The sequence below is a fragment of the Eptatretus burgeri genome, chromosome 5 (assembly GCF_056783735.1).
Source record: "Eptatretus burgeri isolate ZD-2024b chromosome 5, Ebu_testis_v1, whole genome shotgun sequence".
In the NCBI taxonomy this organism is placed as follows: domain Eukaryota; kingdom Metazoa; phylum Chordata; class Myxini; order Myxiniformes; family Myxinidae; genus Eptatretus; species Eptatretus burgeri.
The window spans coordinates 11,418,853-11,439,638 of record NC_140965.1 but is presented as its reverse complement, the minus strand read 5'-3'; the positions used below and the strand labels follow the sequence as shown (position 1 = coordinate 11,439,638).

At 47.5% G+C, this 20,786-nt stretch overlaps 2 protein-coding genes across 4 annotated transcripts in view; both read right to left on the bottom strand.

The window, feature by feature from the left end:
• Window positions 1-6,220, bottom strand: part of LOC147025846 (switch-associated protein 70-like) — a 91,975-nt gene extending 85,755 nt beyond the window's left edge. The window contains exon 1 of the mRNA XM_085880722.1: window positions 5,958-6,220. Within this exon, the coding sequence (XP_085736848.1) occupies window positions 5,958-6,053 (96 nt within the window). The 5' untranslated portion in view covers window positions 6,054-6,220. The remainder of the gene's footprint in view (window positions 1-5,957) is intronic.
• Window positions 6,221-8,190: 1,970 nt separating this feature from the next.
• Window positions 8,191-20,786, bottom strand: part of LOC147025843 (importin-7-like) — a 183,479-nt gene continuing 170,883 nt past the window's right edge. For all 3 annotated transcript variants that reach the window (XM_085880721.1, XM_085880720.1, XM_085880719.1), the window contains 3 exons: window positions 17,960-18,187; window positions 12,966-13,082; window positions 8,191-9,815 (listed from right to left, as the gene is read on the bottom strand). In XM_085880721.1, the coding sequence (XP_085736847.1) occupies window positions 9,718-9,815; window positions 12,966-13,082; window positions 17,960-18,187 (443 nt within the window). In that variant the 3' untranslated portion in view covers window positions 8,191-9,717. The remainder of the gene's footprint in view (window positions 9,816-12,965; window positions 13,083-17,959; window positions 18,188-20,786) is intronic.

Below are 20,786 nucleotides of genomic sequence, written 5' to 3'. Positions count from 1 at the left end.
AGTTTCTGAAATTTGTGGCATACGATGTGTAAATAAAGGTGGAAATAGTCTAATTTAATGCAATTTAATTCCAGGCTATGAGGTAACAAAAGGTGAAAATTTTGAAAGGGGGTCTAGACTTTCTATCATTTTTGGCCCCATCTCTCAAAGGTGAAGTCACTTAAAAAAAAAAAAAGTTTTAATTCTTGTATCCTGATTGGATCGCTGAACCAAAAACGAACCAATTTGTCCATGTCACACACCCAACCTGTCCAACAAGTTTTGGGCAAATCCGTCAATAACTTGTTCATACAAGGTAGATCCTGCTCACAAACAGACAAAAACAAACAAACAAACTGGGATGAAAACAAACTCTGTCCACCATCGGTGGTGAAGGTAATAATTGAATGTAGACAAAACATATAAGCACTCGATTTCCTCAAAAATAAAAACACAATCAACACCAAGTTTGTTGAACTGTGAGTCAGTCCAAGAAAGCACAATTTCCATGAAATGGACCAACTCGACACAGGTTTGAGCCAGTGTGACCGACCACTCCTTGGTTTGTTTCAAAAGATCTTGGCTATTCGTTTTCTATAGGTTTTCTTGGTTTTCTATTATCATAGCTTTTCTGAAACCTTGTGAATTCTTGGCTTTTTTCATTGGCTCACCTTGGCATTTATGAAAATGAGGAAGTGGTCACACTGGTTTGAACACATCCACAAACAACAAGACAAAGGAAAGGACATGCTGCAAGCACGTCTCCAACGTCGGTCACATCGTTACAAACGTGACTCAAGTATTGAGTAACACCAGTTTCCAGTGTCTGATACAATTAGTCACACTCCCACATGGCCTCACGATAAGCTCTCCGTCAGTCTTGGATTCCATTTCAAGTCTCAACCAAAACTTATGTCACATTTTCCAAAAATACCTTGTAGTCTTTCTATCCAATACCACCTTACCTCCAAACTAACTTCTCGACGTACCTGACATCAATTCGGCTCAAAAGCAATAACAGCTGCTTATTTAAATGTGCAGCTCTTCCTCAGATGATATTATTGCACTCAAAACATTGGAGCCGATACTTGCAACATTAACGATCGTGTAGTCCCAAATTTGGAGCTCTTCAAAATATCAAAAGCTGCAAAGACAAAGAGCTCCAACATATACATATCTACATATATATGGCGACGTGAGCCAAAGCAGCAAACTGCTGATAGCAAACTGTGAGAACGTCGACAAATCAGGGGAAATGATACATCAGTCATGCCAAAGCAACAAAGCACGGAGAGAACAGAACCCACAAACAACCAGAAGAGTTCAGGTGCACAAGCCTCTGCCTGAATTCCAAATAAACTCCACCAGGCTGAGTTGGCTATAATAAAAAAAATTAAAATATGTATTGGGAAAAATTTGTTTTTAAAAACGTTTAACAGGAGGAGGGTCCAGGTGGTGGTGTGCTTACCTTTGAGCAGTCTAATCTTGGTTTGATTGCCGACCCAACGGCAACCTATCAGATTGGCGTTTTCCCGGCAGGGAGTTGCATCACAAAGTTTGTCCCGAGGGATGGAGGTAAAGCCGGGTGTCCCACCTCCAAGCATTAGTTGGTGGATGTTAAACATAACATGATGTCTTCACTGAAGAGAGCAATTTAACACCAGAACGCTGAACAAATCACAAATTCCTGCTCAAAACACGTTCAGCAGAATGTCAGAGGTGAAAGACTTTGGTCAAACCATTCCCTGGCCGACCCCATCAGGAGGTGGGTGTAATTGCGTCCCTTAAAAGTAATCGCAGTAATCGTAGTCTGAAGTTTTAAAATAGACTCGAGAATATGGAAGGAAAACTTGTAAAGACAAAGCTTGGAGGGAATAAAAATCAACGTTTCTCAGGTCTTACTTTCAACGAACTGTCAAATACCATGGTGCACGCAGCGACGCGCTGCTCTGGCACATTCTCCCATACCTGACCTGACCTGATGGTGTACCAGCTCAGCTTAAACATTTATTTATTTTTACACACACGGCGAAGCTGGCAGAGTGAATAAAATAACAAAGGATGAAAGGTTTGCAGCACCAGTGAGGATGCAAGCAACATAAATGAACGTGCAGATTGCCACGCTCAGTAAGAAGACATTACAAGTAGAGATGGGCGACGTAATGGGACGGAAACATGCAAAGACCCTGACGGACTGCATTGGATGGATAGTGTGCTACGATACTTTTAAACACCAGAAGAAGAAATAGGGGAGTTTACGTGTACTCGCCTCGGAGCTAGCTGCCTAGCCTGGGTTTGAATCCCGACCCAGCTATAAACCATCATCCTGGTGTTTAGCAGGCAGGGCGATTCATCAATGTGTGCGCCGTCCCTCAGCTGGACGTTAAACTGGATGGACGTCCCGTCTGCCGGCATAAGAGTGGATGTTAAAGATCAAATGGTGTCCTTTGCGATGAGGCGGTGAATTCAACAGGACATCGATTATGGAATGCCACCAGCCATGGGAAGCAAGGAGAAGCTGACATTTCCCTTTTTGCTTTATTTTATTAATTCATTCGTTTTCCTGCTCTGATGAAGGGTCAGCGCCTGAAGCGCCACGTCCTTGATCACGTTCCGTTGATTTCACCGATTGTTTCTACCCGTTCGCCGGCGTAGACCGACGCAACCCTCCACCAGTGAGGCTTGTCCTTCAGTCGATTGCACAAATAAAGCCACAACTACTTGTCCCCATCATACAAGATGCCAAGTCAGCTTCAAGAGAAATATCTTCGAACCAGTTGTGGAACCAGCCGCTCACATGTTCACCACAATTGGATAACAATTCGCTTTTCATTGAGCTGGGGAATCCATTGATGGACAGTTGGTTCCGCTTTCAAAAATCCAAGCTTGCTACTCGGTCATTTTCCTTTAATCACAGAGAACAATGAAAAAGACAACTTCATACTGTGCCAGAAGCATGTTGTTTCGAGCACTCTGCATGCCAAGACAGCTGCATTTGAGGCTGACAGTGGATGATCTCGGGGAATCAAACGCAACCCTAATGGCACACATTTCAGGGCCGTGGCTTCCTTCCTACCAGATGAAGCATCACCACATACTTGGGACATCTTGTACTTACATGACAAGGACCAAAAAGCAACCCAATCATCATGGGTGCCATGAGACCAGCAAACGAAAGATCAAAATGAAACGAAGAGTGAAAGTGGGTACAGGTGTTAACAAATCCATGCAAGGAAACACGAAGATCAAATATGAAGATAAAGTAACCTTTCTAAACCAAAACAGCCCTCTCCACCCCCGACCACCACAAGTAGACACGGAATTCCATCACAGTGAGGACTGACAGGTGCACAGAACGCTCGTCTCGAACAGCAAACCTGCATGACAACGGTTAGAAAATCTGAAAAAGCTCCATCAACATGAATTATTAAACACCTTTATTGAGCTGTCTGCTGGTAGAAGAGACAGCGAAGGGAGAAGTACGTAACAGGTGGGGGTAAGGATGCGTATGCGTTGTGGGGGAGGGTGGGGGGGGGGGTCGTCGGTATTCCCCATGGGTGAGGAGTGGGGGGGTAGTTGGTGCTCCCCACGGGTGAGGAATGGGAGGGCCACACCGGTGAGGGGGTGGGATCGTCAGTGCACCCCATGGGTGAGGGGTGGGGAAGGGGTTGGTGGTGCGCCCTACGGGTATGGGGTGGGGGAGGGGTCGTCGGTGTGCCACACGGGTGAGGGGTGTGGGGGTTAGTCGGTGCTCCCCACGGGTGAGGAATGGGGAGTGTCGTCGGTGTGCTACCCGGGTGAGGGGTGGAGGGGGGGGTCGGCAGTGTGAACTGCGGGTGAGGGGTGGGGGAAGGGTCGTTGGTGAGCCCCGCGGGTGCGGGGGGGGGGTCGGTGTGCCACACGGGTGAGGGGTGGGGTAGTCGGTGCTCCCTGCCGGTGAGGAATAGGGGTTGTCGGTGCGCCACATGGGTGATGGGTGGGGGAGTCGGCAGTGTGCCCTGCGGGTGAGGGGTGGGAGGGGTCGTCGGTGTGCCCCGTGGGTGAGGGGGGGGTGTCAAGGTATGCTGCAGGTGAGGAGGGGTGGGCCTCGAGTTGCGCTGCGGGTAAGGGGGTTGGGCCTCGAGGTGCGCCGGGGGTAAGGGGGGTGCCAAGGTGCGCCGCGGGTGAGGTGGGGGTGTCGAGGTGCGCCGCGGGTGAGGGGGTGTCGAGGTGCGCTGCGGGTGAGGGGGGTGTCGAGGTGCGCCGCGGGTGAGGGGGTGTCGAGGTGCGCCGCGGGTGAGGGGGGGGTGTCGAGGTGCGCTGCGGGTGAGGGGGGGTATCGAGGTGCTCTGCGGGTGAGGGGGTGTCGAGGTGCGCTGCGGGTGAGGGGGTGTCGAGGTGCGCTGCGGGTGAGGGGGTGTCGAGGTGCGCTGCGGGTGAGGGGGTGTCGAGGTGCGCTGCGGGTGAGGGGGTGTCGAGGTGTGCTGCGGGTGAGGGGGTGTCGGGTGCGCTGCGGGTGAGGGGGGTGTCGAGGTGCGCTGCGGGTGAGGGTGTCGAGGTGCGCTGCGGGTGGGGGTGGGGTCGAGGTGCGCTGTGGGTGGGGGTGGGGTCGAGGTGCGCTGTAGGTGGGGGTGGGGTCGAGGTGCGCTGCGGGTGAGGGGGTGTCGAGGTGCGCTGCGGGTGAGGGGGGTGTCGAGGTGCGCCGCGGGTGAGGGGGGGTGTCGAGGTGCGCTGTGGGTGAGGGGGGTGTCGAAGTGCGCTGCGGGTGAGGGGGTGTCGAGGTGCGCTGCGGGTGAGGGTGTCGAGGTGCGCTGCGGGTGGGGGTGGGGTCGAGGTGCGCTGTGGGTGGGGGTGGGGTCGAGGTGCGCCGCGGGTGAGGGGGGTGTCGAGGTGCGCTGCGGGTGAGGGGGGTGTCGAGGTGCGCTGCGGGTGAGGGGTGGGGTCGAGGTGCGCTGTGGGTGGGGGTGGGGTCGAGGTGCGCCGCGGGTGAGGGGGGTGTCGAGGTGCGCCGCGGGTGAGGGGGTGTCGAGGTGCGCTGCGGGTGAGGGGGTGTCGAGGTGCGCCGCGGGTGAGGGGGGTGTCGAGGTGCGCCGCGGGTGAGGGGGTGTCGAGGTGCTCTGCGGGTGAGGGGGGGGTGTCGAGGTGCGCTGCGGGTGAGGGGGTGTCGAGGTGCGCTGCGGGTGAGGGGGTGTCGAGGTGCGCTGCGGGTGAGGGGGGTGTCGAGGTGCGCTGCGGGTGAGGGGGTGTCGAGGGTGTGCTGCGGGTGAGGGGGTGTCGAAGTGCGCTGCGGGTGAGGGGGTGTCGAGGTGTGCTGTGGGTGAGGGGGTGTCGAGGTGCGCTGCGGGTGAGGGGGGTTCGAGGTGCGCTGCGGGTGAGGGGGTGTCGAGGTGCGCTGCGGGTGAGGGGGGTGTCGAGGTGCGCTGCGGGTGAGGGGGTGTCGAGGTGCGCTGCGGGTGAGGGGGTGTCGAGGTGCGCTGCGGGTGAGGGGGTGTCGAGGTGCGCTGCGGGTGAGGGGGATGTCGAGGTGCGCTGCGGGTGAGGGGGGTGTCGAGGTGCGCTGCGGGTGAGGGGGTGTCGAGGTGCGCTGCGGGTGAGGGGGTGTCGAGGTGCGCTGCGGGTGAGGGGGTGTCGAGGTGCGCTGCGGGTGAGGGGGGTGTCGAGGTGCGCTGCGGGTGAGGGGGGTGTCGAGGTGCGCTGCGGGTGAGGGGGGTGTCGAGGTGCGCTGCGGGTGAGGGGGGGGTTTGAGGTCGCACTTCCCGGATCGGGTCCAAAACGCGTTGCCGCTCCAGGTATTAAAGGTTGCTCTATGCACATTGGTCAACACCTCATGGTGGAATGAACAAATGAGAAACGCACAAACTTCCCTTAGGTTCGAACGCACCAGTTCACCGATTGAAAGCACATCCGTGACGCCCAAAATGGGTAGAAACACGAGCACGGTTCGTACTGTAACCAGCACAGCGTCCTGGGGAACGTCACGGTGAAACAGACCAACACACCTTGAGCTGCGATTTCGACACTTTCCCACTTTTCTCAAGGTCCAACGCAGTAAACGCGTGCCAAATGGACTTGAGCAGTTCAGCGCGCACCTCCATTGGGCTCGGTCCGTACGAGCCCAGTTCTCGTCCCACCCCCACGACGCCTCGACACTCTCAACCACTCGCGGCGACTCGCAGTTTCCTACTTTACGCTTCTTCTTCTTCGCCTCCTCCTCCTCACTCCATCTCGTTCTTGACGGAGATCTTCCGCCCACAACTCACGTGGTCCGATAAACGGGACGCTGATTGGATGTTCCGCTGCCAGTTCCGCAGGTCTTACTCCTGGGCTTCTTGCGCCACTTTGTTGACCGAATTGACTTCACCTGGAGCGTCTCTCCCCCCCTCACCCCCCAAAAACAACCCAAATATTATTTTCGCCCAATTGCTCCCTTTAAATCCTCCGAAACCTTCATTTTCTTTGACTTTAAGCATTATTAATTACACGTTAATCCGACGCTACACATTTCACATTGTGAAAGTCCGATTTACGTCCGTTGCATGACATAGCACTGTACAGTTATATTTTGTTAACAAGTATAACGAAAGAAAAATAAAATCCACAATTAATATAAATGACGACCAAGCGATATAAAACCGTGCTTCCGTCCCGTGTGTGACTCAGATAAAGTCTTGAAGCTTCACTGGACTACTGGAGGCCTTCGGATGCTGAAGGGGCGTGGAGTGTGACGCATCTGACGTCATCACATAAAGGGGCGTGGAGTGTGACTTGCATCTGACGTCATCACATAAAGGGGCGTGGAGTGTGACTTGCATCTGACGTCATCACATAAAGGGGCGTGGAGTGTGACTTGCATCTGACGTCATCACATAAAGGGGCGTGGTGTGACTTGCATCTGACGTCATCACATAAAGGGGCGTGGAGTGACTTGCATCTGACGTCATCACATAAAGGGGCGTGGAGTGCGACTTGCATTCGATGTCATCACGTAAAGGGGTGTGGCTAAAATGTCAAAATATGACCTCTCGAAAAAAAAATATATTGTACACAATGTCGAGGCTCATATGAGAGCAAACACACAAAACAGATAACAAGGGTTGCAGGAGACAAGAGGGGTGAAGAAGGAAGGAAAATAACTATGGAACAGAGACATGAGGAGATCTGTGGAAGGGAGAGGGATGGGGTGGGGAACACAGAGTAAAACAAGATGGACACATCAGGGACGTTCAGGTCCTTACACAACAGGGACTTTCAGGAAGGAAAGCAGGGAATTTGAAGGATGTGTGTTTGGGGTGGATTAACAGGGGTAGAAAAGATCATGGTTTTGGATGGGGAAAGATAAGAGATGGTGGTGAACAGCTGTTTTGAAGACCTGGAGGGAACAATGGGATTGAAGAGTGTGTGGGAGTTTGTTCCAAAGGTGGGAAAAAAGAGGAATGAAAGAGTGAAGGTGAGCGGTGATTCTTGATTTTGGTAGTTTTACCAGAAGGGGGTTGCTGGCGGACCTTGAGCGCCCTGGGGAAATGTGGGGGGGGATCATATCTCAGAGAGAGCAGGGGTGGGGGGGAGGCGAGGCCAGAGAGGAGACGGTAGAAGAGACAGACAGACCATCGACCTGCCTGCAGTGAAAAAGTGAGAGACCCAAAGACTCAGCCTCATCGCAGGAGATGCCAATGATCCGAAATGCCTTGGTTTCCACAGCGTGAAGCCGAGAAAGGTGAGAGGCAGGAGCACCAGCCCAGAGGGGGGAGCAGTACTCCATCAGGCTGCAGACAAAAGCTTTGTCGGTGGCCAGGAACTCAGGTGTGCCGAGGAAGGACTTTGCACGACGGAGGATTCTCAGTCGGCGACTGGCTTTGGAGGCCAGCTTGGAAATGTGACTTTCACAGGAAAGATCTTAGCAGATAGTAAGACTCAGAAGCTTTAATGAAAGGACTTCTTCAAGAGGATAATTGAGAAAGTAGATGGGGTAGGGGTGGGGGGGGGGTTTGCAGACGGTCCCTTCGGAGAGACATAGTGAGTGTGAGATTTCAAAAAAAAATTCTCATATCCAGATACAGATCTTCACCAAAATCGAATCAATTAGTCCTTGTCACATCCAAACTGTCCATCAAGTTTCATCCAAATCCGTCCATAACTCTTTGAAACTTTCCTGCTCATAATCAAACAGGGGTAAAAGCATAAAATCCATTCGCCTTTGGTGGTAGAGGTAATTAATGATAAATGAAAAGTAAATAAGTGGGCAATTCGTGGTAAGTTTATTCACAATGATGAAAGAATGGTACATGAAAAGAAGAAAAGAAAACTAATCTAAAAAAAAAAGAAAAGAAAAAGAAAACGCCAGAGCCTCAGGTGGAGACATTGACCTGTGCAGGGTCCTTCAGCAACTCCGAACACAATCATGCCTCTGAACAGTCGGCATCAAAGGTACAAGTAACTTATTGTAAACAAGTAGGTTCGTTCCTGTATTCCAACCTCAATGAATTCAAGTGTTGAAAACTACGAAACACACTGCGTTTGCACCGAATGCATGTGCCGGTTTATAAATGCATCTAAATTTATGTACAGTCAATTAAATACTCAAATTTTAGCAATGAAGTGCATATTTTGCCCAAAAAAGAAAGAAAAGAAAAGAAAAAAAAAAAAAAACGACAAAGGAAAAATTCATTAATCAACCGCAGCTTCACAAGTCACATTCTAAGGGCCCGGTAGAAAGTTTCACTATTTTTTTTTCCTCTCCTATGCTCACCATGCTGTACCCCCCACAAAAAAAAAATCAAGTCAGGTCCCCTAACACTGCCGGTTCCATCAATGGCCGTGGGTATAAATAATACCAAAATTACAAGGTTTCCTGTTTTAATACATTTTGATCCACAGCCCGCAGCACGTTACCTGCGTTTGTTACACCGTACTCAATAAGAGAAAACATTTCATGAAAACAATATTTAAAATAAAAAAAAACCTTTTGAATAACTTATCTGTGTCAAAGCCCTTCGCCGATACTAGGTGTCAATCCGAAGTGTCACAATCAATTCCAAACCACGTGCGCACGCGCGCGCACACACACCCGATAGTGTTCTAACAAAGGATCGCACGGAAGTCCTTGCGGTAAAAGACAGCTCAAGTAAGTTCATCTGTGAGCGAAATTTTAAAAAACCTCACCAAGCGTTTCCATCTTAGGAATCAAATCCTTCCATCTTTTTTTTTTGTTGTTGTCGTTTTTTATTTTTTGGTTTTAAGGTGCAAATAAATGTGTGAAACTGGCCAAAGGCAAAACCATTCAACCAAGAAGCCTCCTGTACAAGAACCCGATGAAATGGACCGATAATTGAGAGGGTGGAATTGTGTACTAAGGCAATTCGTGCTAGAGTGGAAACACTTGAGCGTCAAAATAACATCCCGTGCCGTGGAACAGGAAAGCTGAAGCGTACGTGGGCTGCCCACACAAGCCTGCCTCGTCGGAGCGAAGTCTATCCTCTTTTTATCCCGATCGACTTTTTTCTCTTTCTCATTTCCTGCCTACAGGAGAGTAAGCAGCAGCAAAAACATTGCGGTGGGAAAAAAAAACTGTCGATATGATTAACAATGAGCTTCAAAAACCGGTATTTTAATACAAGGAAACCATTTCCACTTGCTCAAAGAAGATTTAAATTTGCGCTCATGTTCCAAATTTTATTCACTTTTTTTTTCTTTTTTTTTTAAACAATTACATTTTCCCATAAACTATAATCCAAATAAACCAATGCGGCCTTCCTCCTGCCTTCACCGGGAGCCAGGCACCCAGCCTCCGAAGTTGAACGTGTCGGGAACGAGGACGGTCTCAAACTTGTATCCTCCTTGCTTTTCGATCCTCTTCGACTCTGTCACGGCATTGATATAAAACGACGCAAACGTGAGTGCAAAGTCATGCTGAAAAATAAAAGGGACTGAAAATCATTTGTCGTGTTGATAAAATTCCACGTGGCAGAGATGAATCCAACGTGTCGGGAATGAATGAAAAGTTCCACTAAACACTGTTTGTGGGCGACGATGCCACCCGTGGCCAAACCGTGGAAAGCGAGACCAACATTACACTGGGACAGTCATGTGTACGAGAGAGAAATGAACGAACATCTGAGAACATACATTTTCAGGCTGAAATGCATTCGTTTCATTTGTTGGAAACCATCCACAAAATATCTCATTCAATCTATCTTGTATGCATCACCTTCCCATTCCCCCTCAAAAAAATGGCATGAACTTCCTCCCAACATTCTCCCTTTTCCTTGCCATGTCATTCCCTTTATAATCTTCCACCCTCATCCCTTCCCTTAAGCCTGATGTTAGAAGACATGGTTAAGATCATAGGATCTTGAGTTCAAGCCCCTATTGTGCCGTTAAATAACAGCTCGGTGAGTTGACTCAGCTTGTCATCCTTCTGAGGTCGGCAAAATGAACACCAAGCTTACTGGAAGCAGAGGGCGCTCCCAGCTATGCGGCAACCAGCAACCACAGGCTGCATATAAAATGATGATTATCCCTTCCCTTCCCTTCATTTGTGTGTATCGAAGAAGCATATTGTCCATAACTATCCGAGCAGCCTCTTTATAAAATAAATATACAATAAAAATTGAGTAAACAGTTGGACTCGGCCCAATTGTAAATATTTGAACTTTTTGCATCAATTCATTTGTTATTTTTTTTACCTTATCTGGAATTGGAATTCCAGATGAGGTATTGTCATCATGCACTGTCCGTCTCCCATTTCGACTTCTCCGGCTAAAGCGCTGGGCCGATCCGGCTGAAATTTGGCAGAGAGGTTTCGCTCCTGACTGCTAATGAGGATTAGGAAGCTCGTTCCGGTCACTTGACTTTAAGTAGATTACAAGTCTGAAGACGACGATGGTTCACGAGCGGTATTTGACGATGTAGATTTTTTCAGATGTCAAGGATGAGACAATGTGATAATGTTTGACAAAGTTATAAAAATGATCAACACGATGTGGTACGAGTGACAAGTTATTAGCTGCAAAATGTCGAAAACCCGGTTTCGTTCAACAACCTTCAAAATTTTACCTTTGCATAACCTTTTAAGGTCACAAAACAATGTTGTGGACATTAAAATAAGGAAACAGGATACGCGCTATAGCTTATTGGAGTTAGTTTGTCGAAGAAGGTCGAAAACCCGGTTCAATTCCCACAACTTTGAAAATTTGACCTTTGTGGCCTTTCAAGGTCAAAGGTCAAGGATTATGACCTTTGGTGCAAAACTTCCTCTGGAACATTCCAGGAACAACATAACGTCATATAGGCTAAATGGCATTTCGCACTCCTCGGATTATCCATACTTTGATGAAATCAGCGTAAAAACAAACTTGAAGGGAGCGCCACAGGCAAGGTGTTCGAGATAGAGCAAAATGGTTTCAAGACTTTAGGTGGGGAATGACCTCAAGATTATGCATAAAAAATATTGTCATCCGAGCTCTCAAAGTTTGGGCGGTCGTATGATTTTTATGTCAAAATTCGCAATTTTCTAAGTTCGTGACCTTGTGACCTTGACCTTGGGACGAAAATGAAAAAAAAAAAATCTAGCTCCGTGGGGCTATGCAGGTGCCATTGGGCTAACCAAATACCAAAACCCCTGCCAGATTCGACAAACCCCTCGGAGAAGATAAATTTTTATGTCAAAATTCGCAATTTTCTAAGTTCGTCACCTTGTGACCTTGACCTTGGGACGAAAATGAAAAAAAATCGAGCTCTGTGGGGCTATGCAGGTGCCATTGGGCTAACCAAATACCGAAACCCCCGTCAGATTCGACAAAACCCCGAGGAGAAGATGCAAATTGAAATCGGCTACCCCCTAAAAACACGTTTTTTTGGGCGTGGCTCCGCCCATAATGGGCGCACCACGCCTATTCTCAGGAAAACACAACTAGATCATGATATAAACCCCCAACCAAAATTTTATCAGGATCGGATCAAAACCAACGGAGCTATGCTCGGGACAGACAGACAGACAGACAGACAGACAGACAGAGAGACACACACACAGACAGACACACAACAATAACGAATATAGTGGTCACTTATTTTTTTCATGAAAATATTTTTTCGTCAACCAAAAATGGCCGACAGTAAATTTCTTTAAAATTCTTCTTCTCCAGACCCACCATTCAGAATGCTATCAAATTTGGGTTGCAACATTTTTACAGGGTACTGATGTTAAATTGCAGAGACCATGCCAATCACATGACTGAAAGTGTGTCAAAATGGTGGACTTAGTAAATTATTGGGAAAGTCACGTAAATTCCTTCAAAAATCATTTCCTCCAGGCCCATCAGTCAGAATGATACCAAATTTGGTTTGCAAGATAAGCTACAGGTCCAGTGGTCCTATTTTTATTTTTCTCTCACCTGTGGAAACAACTTCATCATCCTGTTCTTCCCTCCAGGGCTTCAAGATGGCTGTTCACCACCAGATCAGATCATCCCCCTCCACCCTCATCCATACTCATATCCTCATTAAAACTTTTCAAACCCACCACTTGCTTTCCAGATTATTGTGTTCCTCCACCCTCTCGTGTTTTTTATTTTGGTTCCATTGCTGTTTCATCCTCGGTTTTTCCCTTCCTCCTCTTGCTGTGCTTGAGCTTGTATTCAGCTTGTCGTCCCCCCCCCCCCCACCGTGTGTCATCTTTATCTTTCCTTTCAGCTCATTCTTCCTCGTGCCATTCGTCCTACAAGTGTACCTCTATCCTGCAGTTGATGTGTTTCCCCCCTTTCCACTCTGTTATCCTTATTCTGTTCTGTGTACTTTGCTCTTCCACGAGCCTCAACTTTGTGTATGAAAAAGAAAATCTTCCATGCATACCTACCAAATGTGAAAATAATAAAAGTACTCGCAAAACAAATGCAGTTTAAAACAGGAAGTTGTGCATGGGTCAAGCAGGTATTTTGCAGGTTAAATAATAATAATAATAATAATAATAATAATAATAATAATAATGATAATTAAAAAATATTGAGTCATACCTGCAGCAGCCTTACGTTGATCAGCTGTTGTGAATACATCCTGAATCTGCCTGCGCTGTTCCTCTGTAAGGCCATTCGTCAGGACTTGGTACCAGGCGGGCTCGCGGGTTTCCAAGACTGCGGGATATCACAATGGGTAAGGATGTACAGCTTGGATTAAACGTAGCAAAATACGATAAAAACGAGCCGTCAGACTCTTATCCGGTGCAAATCAATAAAAGCACGAGTCTTGCTTCTGTAGAAATATCCTGACGCAATGACCTGTGTAGTTAGTAACAAACCTCTCCAGTCGTTTCATCATGAACTTTCCAATGGAATCCAAGTGACAAAGAAGGAAAGGAGGAGGGGGGTGGGGTCTTCCTGATACAAATAGAACATTTGAGAAATATTTGCTTCTTCACAAAGAAGAAGTGAACCAAACGAGATATGTCTTGAAAGTACCGTATTTTTCAGCCAACAAGTCGATTTGGAGTACAAGACGAAGCAAGACCAACTACGGTAGTTAGCAAAACTGTCAGTCAGAACAATGGAGGTGTTAATTCCTACCTGACACTCACAACGCATCACTGGCGCATCGCCAGCTATGGTACTTCCAGTGTCAAAAACATTAATGAGCCGTTTTGTGTGAGTTATTTGAATTGCTTTGTGGGAAGACCTTTTGGATAAATTTTCTCCTCCTCCTCAGAGCCTTTTCTCCTCATTCGGCCCCCTCCCCTCGCTATTCTGCAATACCCCACACTCCTTCAGCAACCCTCCTTACCTCCCCCCCTCGTCCCTCGTCCGACCCTCCCCCGCCCCCTCCACCTCCTGCACCAAAAGCCTCCTCCCCTACCTCTTCATTAAAAGTGTGGACCTCAAATATCCGGGGCCTTCGCTCAAACCTTTCAGATCTTTCCATGCAGGTTGCCTCTGACAAACCAGACATTATCTGCCTAACAGAAACTTTCCTCTCCCAAGACGTGTCTGACTCCCAAGTATCTCTCCCTGGTTACTCCCTCTTACGGTATGACAGACCTGAGCCTCGTCCTGGTGGAGGTGTTGCTCTCTTCATCAAAGACTCTATTCCTCACTCTCCCTGCACTGCTCTCACTCCCCCACACCCCCAGGAATACCTCTGGCTTCGGCTTCCCCTCCACTCCCACCTCATGTTTATATGTGTACTGTACCGTCCACCGAACAGTGATGACTCCATCTACACCTCACTATCCGAAAACATGGACCATCTTCTATCTTCTCATCCAAACTCTCTCTTCCTCTTATGTGGCGACTTCAATTGTCATCACGCCAGTTGGCTAGGTGTGGGTACCTCTCTCACCTGCCATGGGACATCAGCAAAAGCTTTCTGTGACTCATTGGGACTGACTCAATCGGTCAACTTCCCGACCCGGATCTCAACCAATGGTACTCCATCTCTTCTGGATCTGATTTTGACAAATTTCCCTGACAATATCTGCTGCTCTTCCTTCGCTCCAATTGGTTCTTCTGACCACGTCCTTATTAAAGTGGACATCTCTCTGGCTGTTATCAGAGAACCACCTCACCGCCGTCGAGTCTGGCATTTCACTCAAGCCGACTGGCAGGGTCTCCGAGCAGCCATCAAACTTACAGACTGGTCTCCTATCACTACTTTCTCAAACATCAACTCATCCTGGGAATTCTTTCAAAGAAACTTGCTCTCCCTCATGCACAGATTTATCCCCTCTCGTGTTCAGTTGTCTTACCCTTCCTCCCGCCCTTGGTTTACTGAAGCTTGTGGCGAGGCAGTTGTCCTGAAACAACTTGCCTTTGCCTCATGGAAAGCAAACCCAACTGAGGAGCAATCTCAGTTCTTTCCACAAAGCTCGGAACAAGTGTGTAGCTACCCTCAGGAGAGCCAGAAAACAACATCTTTCTCATCTCAAGTCTGAACTCTCAAACCTCTCCCCCTCCTCAAAATCCTGGTGGCGTTTAATCAAATCTGTTTCTGGTGTATGTTCCCCCTCCATCCCCTCCCTTACCTCAAATGGCCGCACTGCTGATTCCACACGTGATAAAGCTGAATGTCTAAACTCGGTGTTTGCAGCTAAATCTTGTGTCCCAAACCCATCACTATCTCTACCCACTTTACCCAGTCGCACCCAACTGTCCCTGGACTCTGTATCCTTTTCTCCTGACAAGGTGGAGAGCTTGCTTTCAAACCTCGAGTCAGATTCTGCAACCGGTCCAGACGGCATCAGCCCACGTGTCCTCAAAGCCTGCTCTTCTGCTCTTGCTCACCCTCTCTCTGTTCTATTCACCCTCTCATTTTCCCAAGGTCATCTGCCATCTGCTTGGAAATCTGCTAACATCACTGCCCTGCATAAAAAAGGTGCAAAAACAGATCCCTGTAACTATAGACCAATCAGCCTTCTCCCAATCATCAGCAAGGTTATGGAATCCATCATCGCTTCAGACATGAAATCCTTCCTCTTCTCCAATGGCTTGATTTCCAATCATCAATTTGGTTTCAGACCAGGTCACTCTACCCTAGATATGCTGCTACTGCTCTCCCATCAATGGATGGAGGTCCTCAATGCCAGACAGGAAATCCGAGCCGTATCCCTGGACATATCACGTGCTTTTGACACAGTCTGGCACCCTGCCCTACTCACCAAACTCTCTTCCCATGGTATTCAAGGCCATCTCCACTCATGGCTCGCAGACTTCCTCTCCTGTCGCAGTCAACGTGTGGCCCTAAATGGAGTTCTTTCATCCCCTCTTCCTGTGCAGGCTGGAGTTCCTCAAGGTAGCGTTCTGGGCCCTGTTCTTTTTCTGGTTTTCATCAATGATCTCTCGGACTCTCTGGAAAATCCTCTATTTCTCTTTGCCGATGACTCAACCCTCTGCCGTACCATCTGTCATCCCTCAGACCGGCAAGCAGCAGCTTCTTCGGTCACTGCAGATCTGGATAAAATCACAAACTGGTCCAACACGTGGAACATGTCTTTCAATCCAGACAAATGTCACACTCTCACTATGTCTCTTCGAAAGGACCGTTTACAAACCCCCATCCACTTTCTCAACAATCCTCTGGAAGAAGTCTTTTCTTTCAAGCTTCTGGGTCTCACTATCTGCCATGACCTTTCCTGGGAAAGTCACATTTCCAACCTTGCCTCAAAAGCCAGTCGCCGACTGGGAATCCTCCGTCGTGCAAAGTCCTTCCTCGGCCCTCTTGAGCTCCTGACCACTTACAAAGCTTTTGTCCGTAGCCTGATGGAGTACTGCTCTCCCCTCTGGGCTGGTGCTCCTGCCTCCCACCTTTCTCGACTTCACGCTGTCGAAACCAGGGCTTTTAAGATCATTGGCATCTCCCGCAATGAAGCTGAGTCTTTGGGCCTCTCACTCAATCACCGCAGGTTGGTCGGTGGTCTTTCTGTCTTCTACCGACTCCTCTCCAGCCTTGCCCCCCTGCTCTCTCTGCGATTTGTCCCAACCACATTTCCACAGGGCGCTCAAGGTCCGCCAACAACCCCCTTCTGGTAAAACTACCAAAATCACGAATCACTGCTCATCTTCACTCTTTCATTCCTCTTTTTTTCCCGCCTTTGGAATAAACTTCCTCACTCTATTCTTTCCATACTTCCTTTCAAGCTTTCAAAAAAACTGTTCACCACCACCTCTTATCTTCCCCCATCCAAATCCTCGATCTTTTCTACCCCCGATAATCCACCCAAGCCCACTTCCTTCAATTCTCCTGCTTTCCTTCCTGAAAGTCCCTTTAATGTCCATCTTCCCCTCGCCATGTTCCCCGTCCCATCCCCATCCCTCTCCCTTCCACAGTTCACCTGTGTCTGTTCCCCAATGTTTTGTCCCTTCCACTCCCGCCCCTCTTGTCTCATGCCTCCTTGCTGTGAGTTGTGTGTTAGCTCTCATACGAGCCTCGACCAAGGTATACAAAAAAAAAAAAAAAAAAAAAAAAAAAATTAGGAATGTAAATAGTTCTCAACATGTTTGTTATCATGTAGAGGTGCAGTATTGAAAACGAGCGACAGAATCATAATCGGTACTGGCTCGTAGCACATTACATTTTGTCAAAGTTCACTCACAACTCTTAAATACACATGAACACCTGACACATTGCAATACAAGCACTCGATAAGTTTGTCCACCAAACTTTGCAGCCACGAGAAGCCTTCTTGGTTTTCTCAACACAAGATTCATCTTCGTACAAATATTCGTATTAATCCCCGGCACTGATCGCACCCATCTCCCGGCATCTCGGTGATGACTTCGCCGCTCCGGATTCACCGCACGACTCACTCGAAAGGCCGGCCAGGGGGAGTGGAGCGCCGTATCGCTCCGGGCTTACCTCGCCTTTGCCTTCCAAGCCAACAAATGATTCGACCAATCCATCCATGACACAAAGGCCTGATCTTCTTCCCTGCAACCCATACACCCCACACCCGCACCTCCCCTGTCCCATCAAGCAATCTCGGCCCTACAATTTGTGTGTTTGTGTTCTTTATCGATTTGTTTAATATATGTCTCTAATATGTAGTTAAATGAGGTTATACATATGTTAGGGTGACCGAAAATGTGCCCTGGGCACGCATCCCCCTTTTCCCATTAAACACGATGTCTATGGGAACATCTCATCTACCTAACGTTGCACTTTCTAGGAAAGCATCCATGACATTAAGTGGAAACTTGCTGTAGTATGTTTTAAATTAACAATTACACAATTTATTTCAGAAAATATACTTTGCAAAACGTTTTCATCTTTTTTTACATTCCAGTGTTTTAAACCATAGACAGGTCGATTCTGAGTACAGGACGAGGCATGGTGTTCCGGAGGAAAATGTATCAACTTGTCATCCTCTTTACGCCAAAACATACAGTGGATTAATCAAATTTTAAGTTGCATTCAAAAACTATATCACATCAATGTAACCATAACCACAACTGCACTCATTATATGTCAACAGCAATGAAAGGTCAGTGATAATATCACCACAACCTGATGTGCAGGCACTCACCCTGCAGGACTTGCTTGAAGACTTGATATTCGTCAACATCACAATCGTCTCCATCAAGAGGTGTTGTATAATTCTCAAGCTGAGTCTCATCTTCTTCATCCCATTCATCGTCATCTTCGTCATAATCATCGTCGTCACCAATGCTTTCTTCCTGGCTGCTCAACTGCAGTGCCTCCAGGAACTGCTGAGACGAGTCATCGATGTCATCATCGTCAGTCCCCAGCACATCTGCAGGCAAAGGATGGATCGGACAGATTTAAACTTGCACTTACCTTTCAATGGCAGTTTTGTTAATGTATTTCTGAAACAACTATGTTTCTCCACCAACTACAATAAAAAAAAATACACTTCGAGTGGCAAAGTAAAGGTGCAATGCCAAATTTGCACACAGATGTGTAAAATATGCAGCGAAAAGGGGATCGGTGGGGATAGCATGGAACTCTTCTCGACTCAGTGCCACTCGCAAAAGAAAAGAGGGACTTAGTCCGAAACGGGGACTTATGGATTTGGTCTTGATTTTTGCATCCGTTACTATATCTCATTCATGTATGGACCGATTTTATTTATACTTGACAAAAAGACAAAACACGACGGTATACATATGCACATCATTTTGTTTTGCGATGTGATCAAAGATGGCTGACTGGCAGCCATTTTAGTTATTTAAAAAAAGACCTGAAGTTGAACACGTGCTCAATCATTTCTCGGACAAGAATTTACCGATGTTGTTCAAACTTGGCACACAGAAAATGGATGATGCCTAACATAAGCATGTCATTATTTTCGGGATCAGATCAAAGATGGCCGACTGGAGGCCATTTTGTTACTAAAATGCGTCCCCAACCAATTATCAGACATGCATGGCCCGATATTGTTCAAACTTGGCACAAGCATAGTACATGATGGCATACACGTGCACCTCACTGTATTTTTTGATCTGATCAAAGATGGCCAACTGGTAGAATGGTAGCAATTTTAGTTGTACATATTGTTATGATTGTGGGGGGGGGGTAGATTGAAGAATCTAATAGGGAATATAGCACTGTGTAGAGTTGCTTGGTCCGTGGATGTGTAGGAGGCATCTCGATGTGAGTAACTAGGGAACCTGTGAGCTTAAGTGTTACGTGGCACTACATGAGGGGTGGTGCGGTGTTAATTCACCGAGGGAGTAAGAATAAGTTCCCTAGTATGTGATTCCCCCTCTGTGATGTTTTCCTATGTTTTTATATTTCAAGATCGGCAATAAAAGTGGGGAAAACATCCCTGAAATAAGCAAATGTGCCAGCGGGCAGAAAGCCCCGCCTTACAAAGGTTGACAACAAGCGAAGTCATGCCCCCGAGGGACGATTGATGAGCGTGACGTCAGAAGCTATCCAAGCAGGAGAAGCCCCGCTTCCCGGGTTTGGTACGAGCAGGCCACGCACCGGAGGTGGAGGATATATATCGGCGTGATCTCAGTCAAAGGAGGCAAGTTGCACATTTTAAGAGGAAGGAGGAGTTGGCTTGCACATTTTGGGAGAGCCATGATCTGGACATTTTTGAGAGGCATCGGACTCAGTAGGCCTGTGTATTTTGTGGAGAGCCGTGAGAGTGGAGGCACGAGGTGCATTGTTTGGAGAGGTGAGAGCGGAGGTTGAGCGCACTCCGAGGACAACGACACGGCCATTGAATTAGTGTTGAGGCGATTTGGCTCACGTGGTCAAGAAAGATGCTGGGGTTTTGCTTTTGGTCGAGTCTGTGAGGACGATCAGAGCACACAAACCCGTTACCACTGGGGCTTTGAGCCTTGATGTGGAGTGCCGCTCACGGATTGCCTGGCGTGCGTTCATCCCGCAATGAGAGAAGCGCCTCAATTCCAGTTCCACAAGGATGCGTCCCTAACCAATTATCAGACATGCATGGCCCGATATTGTTCTGGGCCAAGCCAAGTACATGAATAGTTAAAAAGGAAGGTTTTTCTTTTCATTTTGTGTTCCCTTTGTCTGTAGTTGAGTTCTGTGAGATGTCTCTCGACTCTCGATTTATTCACTTTATTATTGTCATTACCTTTTGAATTATTGTCTGCTGTAAATAGTCATTTATTTTCATTAAATGGATTCCTTTTAAGAAATTGTCACCGTGTGCTGTCCTGGTGCAGCCCCCCTGTGATGTGCTCCTCCTGGGTGGATCGTAACACCGCCATTACGCCCCGTTAACATGCGCGCATTAATCTCCGTGTCTCAGTTGTAGCCTTCAAGGGAGAAGCCTTGCCATCCGTCCAGGTAGGGAAAAACCCCCCCTGGACACGACAACATATATATATATATATATATATATATATATATATATATATATATATATATATATATATATATATATATATATATATATATATATATATATATATATATATATATATATATATATATATATATATATATATATATATATAATATATGTAGCCTGGTGTTGGCGCAGTGGTTCGGGCAGCGGCTTGGGATCCAAAAGGTCCTGAGTTCAAGCTCCGTTGGGCCACTGAATTAATACACCAGGGGGTTGACTCAGCCTGTCATCCTTCCGAGGTCGGCGAAATGAGTACCAGTATACTGGGCTGGTGTATACCCTGGTTAAAATAGGTGTACCATATCCCTGTGTCGTAAGAGGCGACCAGGGTTGCATCAGGAAGGGCATCCGGCATAAAACATGTGCCAAATCACTATGCGGATCATATGGATGATCCGCTGTGGCGACCCCAAACGGGAGCAGCCGAAAGAAGAAGAAGAAGAAGAAATATATATATATATATATATATACATATATATATATATATATATATATATATATATAT